General features: G+C 40.9%; 1 protein-coding gene across 2 annotated transcripts in view; it reads left to right on the plus strand.

Moving 5' to 3' along the window:
- The window catches only part of LOC125230074 (CTD nuclear envelope phosphatase 1 homolog), a 12,247-nt gene extending 5,135 nt beyond the window's left edge, over positions 1–7,112 (plus strand). Inside the window, exons 4-7 of one of the 2 annotated variants that reach the window (XM_048135077.1) lie at positions 269–381; positions 2,143–2,258; positions 3,239–3,406; positions 4,842–7,112. In XM_048135077.1, coding sequence (XP_047991034.1) covers positions 269–381; positions 2,143–2,258; positions 3,239–3,384 — 375 coding nt within the window. In that variant the 3' untranslated portion in view covers positions 3,385–3,406; positions 4,842–7,112. The remainder of the gene's footprint in view (positions 1–268; positions 382–2,142; positions 2,259–3,238; positions 3,407–4,841) is intronic. The other variant, XM_048135078.1, reaches the window with a different exon arrangement.
- Positions 7,113–7,947: the final 835 nt, after the last annotated feature.

The raw sequence follows: 7,947 nt of genomic DNA on the forward strand, positions 1-7,947 counted from the left end.
CCGCGTGCCCCGCTCCGCTGCACGCCCAATATGACCGTGCTCAGACCTTCCTGAGACTTCTGCGTGACGTTGATGTGTCTGTGTTTGATGCAACTGGCCCGTAGCACAGAATATATAATAGTACAAGTACAGAAGGCTCACTCCTTTGATGTTAACAAAATGCCGTTTTATTGCGCCGCGCGAAAGTCGTCACCACTGAATGGGCCCCATCATGTACATCGCGGAGTGAGCCGCCCCTGCCCGTAGTAACCTTGACCTTTGCTCCCAGGTGTCGCAGTGGTACGAGTTGGTGGTGTTCACAGCCTCGATGGAGATTTACGGCGCGGCCGTCGCCGATAAGCTGGACAACGGCCGCGGAATACTACGCCGCCGGTTTTATAGGTAACTCCGACCTTCCGAAAATAATATTTAATGTTCAGTGGTTCTCGAGAGATAGCAAGGGCGGATCCAGCTTCCTACTCAGGGGAGGGATCCAGTCGGCAATATGTGTCCCCAGCTCAGACTCAAGAAAAGACGATTAAATTAGCTCAGTAAATAAATAAATAAATATTAGCCGGTTAGTTTGCACGCTGCTGACGCTGTAACATGTGCTGCACGTGCCGCCGCCCCGCGCGCGCGGCCGACTCCTGTTTCATCGAAATCACGTCAGCGTGCATACGCTGACGTCACCGCCGGTCAGTCTACAGCAACTAATCGGGTCAATTCACCAACAAAAGGATGTGAAGTACGGGCACCTGTCAAGGAAAAGACTTCCCGCACCAATGTGGATGAGGAGGGGTTCACATTGGTCGAAAAGAAGAGCAAGGCGCGCAGGGCGGCTCGTAAGACTGTGTGTGGCTCTGCAGAACCGGTGAATTCTGGTCTACGGATTGCCACACCGAGCAAGGCGCTCTACGTGTCGCGCTTACACTACTCCGCCGTGGCCGATGAGGTGGTGGACTACGTTCGCCGGAAGACTGGCTACACGCTGAGGGTGCAACAGCTGCAGTCGCGACACTACGTGCACTTCAGTTCGTTTGTGGTACGTGTGCCGCGGCCGCTGCAGGACACCATCGCGAGCGCAGACTTCTGGCCGAAAGGTGTGGTTTTTCGGCGGTTCCGGGGCAACCTGCCGAATCCTACACCGGGGCAAACGACGCAACGGAGCCACGCTGTGACGTCATCGCCCAAATTAATTAATTAATTTTCTTTTTTTGTCTTTTTCTCTGTGACGCATTGGTTATACTGTAAGGTCATGTAAACATGTTTTTAAATAAATAAATAAATAAATTATAGGATATTCTTACACAGATTGACTGAGTCCCACGGTAAGCTCAAGAAGGCTTGTGTTGTGGGTACTCAGACAAAGATATATTATAATATAAGTACAAATACATAGAAAACATCCATGACTCAGGAACAAATATGTATCTGTGCTCATCACACAAATAAATGCCCTTACCGGGATTCGAACCCGGGACCGCAGCTTAGCAGGCTACCCGCTAGGCCAGACCGGTTGGTCAGTTATTGAAAATATTGATATACCAATGAATGAAATACATTAAGGCGTGTCCCGATATAGCGCGGCAGCCGCGCGCGGCAAGCGATCCAATGTTCGACGAGTTTGTACTCTCCAACCAGCATGGACGCACCACGTCATCAACACTTATAAACGTGCAGCAGCTGCATTTATAATTATTTATCATATTATTCACAAGAAACCAAAATTTTGATTTGTTGCGATATTCACTACATTTACTGTTCCATAGATACTGTTTAGAGCCGTATAATTTAATTAAAGTACGACACTTTTCGTTGTCCATGTTTGCGCCGCGCGAGCCAACTGAAATATACAAACATCCGTCCCAACTGCGCGCGAACACACCTTTGCCGCGCGTTCAAAAACCGACAGTGAATGGTTCCTCGCCCGGCACGTTCGATCGAGCCAATGTTTACCATTTACGTACATAAACATAATCACGCCTGTATCCCGTAAAAGGGTAGGCAGAGCACATTAACTACTCAAGTTTCAGTGCCACTCTTGGCAAGAAGGGGCTGAAAGAAATCGAAATTGTGACAGGCTGCCAGCCTCACGCCTACGCCACAATTCAACCATTTACAATTTTTTTTATCTGTTCAACACATCTCATGTTTATTTTGCAGACAACATTGCACAGCCGAGCACGGCTCATACACCAAGAACCTATCTTCGATATGCGACGACCTAAACAGGGTGTTCATATTGGACAACTCCCCCGGGGCCTACCGGGACTTTCCAGGTTAGTACTAGCAAAGAGGATCGAGTGCTATAGAGAGTTACTGTCAAAGTAAAATGTAATCACAGTGCATAGACTGCCACCTCTCGACACAAGCTTAAAACTTTTCAGTTTTGACAATTTGGTCCATATTGTTAGCTTGATACGTGTTAAAATGTCAAATATTAATATTAGCGCCATCTAGCCGAGCGTTCCCCAAAGGTGTAACGCCATCCAGGCCACCGTACCTTTTTCTCTATGGCTTTGAGGTACGTTTTTTTCTTAAACTTTATCCGTCTATACGGAGTTACATATGTCTTTGGTACTAGTGTAATAGAGATCAACCAATAGTTCGGTAAACACAATGTTTTAGTAAGAGCTAAGAAAACAAGCCATCTTTATGTGTGTCCGTACTAGCGTCAGATAAAGACTTTTAAGATTCTCTCTTTTAGTCAATGGGAAATTAGGATCCAGTAATGTCAATACTCAATACGGCTAAGGACCAGTTGCATCAACCACATTTGACAGACACATCATCGTTACGCAGCAGACGTCTATGGAACTTCCCATACGATAAAATCATAACAAACGCTTTAACGGTGACAGATGGTTTGACACAACCGGCCCTAAGTGTGTCATAAGAGGAAATTTGTCTGGCCTTCTCATTTGGCCTATTTAGACGATGATCAGTGTTTATTGAGAGTTCAATACGTTTACCACTAATCGTAAGTAGCAAGATGCAAAAGTAAGAACTAAGTAAAACCACCAGTGACAATGAGTAAACCAGCCAAATGTGAAGGCCAGACACACTTCCTCTTATGATATGAATATAGTAATTAGGGTCTCGTGTGTTATGAGCAAAGGTCGTCTTGAAATTGTAGCATATTGACTACTAGTGTATTTTGAGTTTAGTGTATTTACAGCCCAATAGCTAATCAAGTTAATCTTATTTAGGTGTACCGTGCCTTCGCTTGAACCACTAACGAGATCAACGCCTTTTTCAGACAACGCGATACCAATAAAATCGTGGTTCTCGGACCCGTTGGACTCGGCGCTGCTGAACCTGCTGCCGGTCCTCGACGCGCTGCGCTTCACGCACGACGTGCGCTCCGTGCTGTCGCGCAACCTGCACCTGCACCGGCTGTGGTAGCGTGCCGCTAGTCTAGCATATAGTGAGTGACAGAGACAGCAAGACAATCGAGACAATGCAACCTGCACCAACTGAGGTAGCATGCCGCTTGTGACAGAGACACTGATACGATCGAGATAACTATCAGGATCTACTGTAGTAGCACAGTATAATAAAGAGTTCTATCGTATAGTATGGCCACTCTCGCTCCCCGCTGAAAGTGCCGCCCGGCCTCTTGGTTACCTCACAGTTACCGCCTGTCAAAAACGTAAACAGTCGACCTGTCATATTTCACTCATACAAGCATAGTACGCGTTCACCTACACGAGCTTAGACTGTGCTAGGAACGCGCCTCTTTCATATATTTGATAGCCAGTGTCCGAGGTGTGGTAGTAGTGTGATACGTGATTCTTCGCCAGTCTCTAGCATGCATACAGAAAACACAATTTGGAAGTAGGCAAGGTCACATAATATAATTATAATAGTACAAGTACAGAAAGTTCACTCTTTTGATGTTCACAAACGCACCCCACGCAGCCGACATTGAATTCTATTGCGCCGCATGAAAGTCAAATCTTTTGTATAATAAATCTGTTTCGCTTGGATTTTTTGAGAGAAAAGAGAGTTAGCGAATAAAAAGGCTAAACAGAGAACATTTCAACCATTAATTTGAAATATCGATATCACTATTTGCAATTCCTAAACTTTTTATCAGTTGTTTATGTAAAATTTCCTCTGTCGTGTGATTGAGCGTCCTGGCGGACAGGGTCCAGCGGTGAAAAGGTTAACGGGCCGCGAGCTCGCAGCCGCCTGCATGTACTTGTAGTGCGGCGATAGAATAGCAGGGTTAGGCGCCCCTGGTTAGGTTTAGACTTTAGCGTATAGTAAGGAACAGGCTGTGGTAGTGTCCCAATAGTCTAGCATATAATGAATGACAAAGACAGCAATACAATCGTGGTTCAGACCTCCTCGACTCACCGCTGCTGCCTGCGCAACGTGACTATTTTCTAGCACTCGCACACCCGTATATGTTTTCTTTTTCCTTCAGTTATCTCGGCATTTTGCCTCGGCTCATAAGATCCTGAGGTCTGGTTTGGTAACTAATCCAGAATTTGAAAAGACTGCTTGATTTCAACCTAGATAGCATACCTGTGGGCTCCATTGGGATTAGTCCAGTTACTTCACGATGTTTTCACCTAAAACCTACTGGATAAGGCTCTGGTCCCACCGCGAGCTAGAGCTATGAGCTATCGGCTATAAAAACGAACAAAAGATAATCACTCCCGTGTAAATAAAAGAGACACGGCGATGTTTATAGTTAGCTATCAAAATCGCCGTGTCTCGTTATCGAATCGTGCCTATATATCGAATGACATGTCATAAATAAATTCCGAAAAACGGATTTGAATCCGTGGCCAACCAATGATATTACTTAGATGAAATATACAATTCTAATGCGTGTTTTTTTTTCTTTACAGAGGTGATTCGGCTTTTGTACAAAATGGGCCCCACACGGCCGGGCTCGGAACTATTTATTATTTCACTCGTTAAAGAAATACGCCGTTCGCCGCTTATTCAAATATACATATAGATTTAACTGTAGTTCAATACGTTTGTTTAAGTTTTTTTGTGTTTTTCGTACTTGAAAAGTGAACGCTTATACATTATGTATATTCGTATAATCTAATAATGTTAGGATACAGGCGATTAATAATGGAGTTTCATACAACTATTGTTTATATCTTTAGTTACTTCTCGGGTACTAAATACTACTTGAAAGTGAAGTTGACTAAAATAGTGAATATTTCGTATTGAGATTTTTTCATTGTCATACAGCCATCCATGGACTATATGAATGTAGACATATAAAATGACAGTTTTTTGTCAGTAACCTAGACTAGAGTATAACCTACAATTCAGATTGTTTTTCTTCATGAAGGTGTGCATATAAATACCTACTTGAATTGTAAACTTGAGATTTTGTAGCAATTCTGATAATAAAGGGAATGTTTTTGTGTCACTATTAGCAAATCTCTTATAGTTTATTTATAGAATTAGACTAAACTAACCGTACATGGCATTTGCGATGATAACTATGACGAGGTTAAAACGGCTGAATTAAATGTCATATTTATATAAAAATGTGATGTTTATCATTGATCATCCCTCTGTCATCTCAATGCCGCTGTAAAGTTAGCTTAGAGAGCGCGCACACGGGCAACTTTTAGCGGCGCCTTTTTCGTCGCTCACATCATCGGTCTATGGGCTAGTACGGAAGTGCGCACACGAAGCGACGCAACTTATCATACAAATACGTAAGTCGCCGAGCAACTTTGTTGCCCGTGGGCGCGCGCGCAGCCTTAGACGGACTCTATATAGAATTATGGATTCTATAAAACTTGTGGGTCCATACGAAAAGGTCCTTATACTTATAAGGTGTTTTTCGATGGTAAGGCACATACATATCATATTCTAATGGTAATGCAAGTACCCGTATTGAAAAAATGCCTTTGCCTAACAGTAGGGCCTTATTTTGGCAGCATTATTATTATATGAATACTATTGAAGACATTTTAGAACTATGTATCTTGTAGTAAAAATAGAATTACTTAAATGTTGGTTCCTTAATACCAGAATTTAGACAATATTTGTATGAAACATTATTATTTGTTCTTAAGTATGTGTCTCGCTCTATATTGATGTGAGTGAGTGAGAAACCCAGTTTTAGAATAAACCTGAAATAACTAAGAGTGACCCACCTTAACTTATGATCGCTAGTTTTTTTTTAATTAGCACCTCACTCAGGTTATTCATCAGTATACAGTAGTAACTTTACATTAAAAATGTTTAATATTTGCAATTTTATACGCCAATTTCTATGACGTTACATAATAACCTTTTCATCGCGTTTAACTCACCTTAACCAATGCACAGATTAATTAATACTACAGGAGATACACCACTCTGCGACTACGGTAAAAAGGTTAAAACGTCAACATATTTTAACCTAACGTGAGGTGCTCTGCTCAAATATAATGTTTTGTATGTTTTAAAAACATTATTTTCCAAGGCAATTGTTAATAACGTTTGGAAAATTATTTATTTATATATTCCTTCAAGTTCTCTGATGAAATAAAAAAAAACTTATTCCTATTTACGTAATATATTAATGATAAATTTAAAATAGAATGGAATTGGTATTATTTAAATAACGAAATATTGATAGGTGCAAGGTCGACTGAAACGACTAGTCATTATCTCTTAAATTATTATTTTCTGGAAAATAATGTTTTTCAAACATCAACCTTCCATTCGAGAAAACTGTAAATAGTATAATGTAAACGGTTTCAGTGGTTTGTTCACTTCGGTATGTTTAAAAAATGATCTCTCATTTTTTTTATAATAGTTTTAATCGAAATTAATTTTCGTATTGTACAAACTTTCGAAACCGAATTTTGATGACTTTAAAAATATTATTGTGAGGTAGATTAATGTTTTTTAATTGGCAGATCACTATGACGAGAATTTCATTTTGTGTAGCGCCGAGATTGTGTACCTACCGATGAATATTTTACCATAGACCAAAACTTTATCAATAATTAATTGATTTCATCTTATCATATGAATAACTGTATTTTTACCAAATCTGGTAGATTGGTGGCATTGGCCGTCACGTAAACTAAATCTTACTATTCTTACTCACGGACCGGATAACCTCTTCATTTGATTAACCCTTTCGATACGGTAACCCTTTCGGTTGTCTATTGTTTGCCCGACAGTCATTTAACATAATATTCATTTGCCCGAATCTAACTTGCCTGAATTTCATTTGCCCGAATGATTTGTTTACCATAAAAATCATATGACATACTCGTTGTTTATCCGAATGTTACCTTCCATAATCATACAATGCCATACTATTTGTTAGCCATATTATTAAGTGCAATAATATGGTTTCATAGAATATTCAAACGCCATAAGCAATTATTGCCATATTAATTGTTGCCCATATTATTACCTAACCTAACCTACTTTCTGATAGCAGTTTCATTTTCCAGGGGTCACAGTTCTAACCTAACCTACTTTTCCAGCAGTTTCATTCTCCAGGGGGTCACAGTTCTAACCTAACCTAACCTACTTTCTGATAGCAGTTTAATTTTCCAGGGGGTCGCAGTTCTAACCCAACCTAACCTACTGTCTGATAGTATTTTCATTTTCCGGGGGGTCACAGTTCTAACCTAACCTAACCTACTTTTCAAGCAGTTTCCTTTTCCAGAGGTTCACAGTTCTAACCTAACCTAACCTACTTTCTGATAGCAGTTTAATTTTCCAGGGGGTCACAGTTCTAACTTAACCTATCCTACTTTCTGATAGCAGTTTCATTCTCTAGTCCTTCTAGTACCTATTATAGTAGTTTTCGATTCTGCCAAAGCACATTATGGAAATTGACTTTTCTGGACGCTAATTTGTATGACAAATGATGGTATGGAATGTGGTAATTACGGATTTCGATGATTCTGACAAATGACATTATGGAAACTGAATTTATGGGAAACAAAGTTTCTGGCACTAGATTAATATAGT

This window comes from Leguminivora glycinivorella, chromosome 10 (assembly GCF_023078275.1).
Source record: "Leguminivora glycinivorella isolate SPB_JAAS2020 chromosome 10, LegGlyc_1.1, whole genome shotgun sequence".
In the NCBI taxonomy this organism is placed as follows: domain Eukaryota; kingdom Metazoa; phylum Arthropoda; class Insecta; order Lepidoptera; family Tortricidae; genus Leguminivora; species Leguminivora glycinivorella.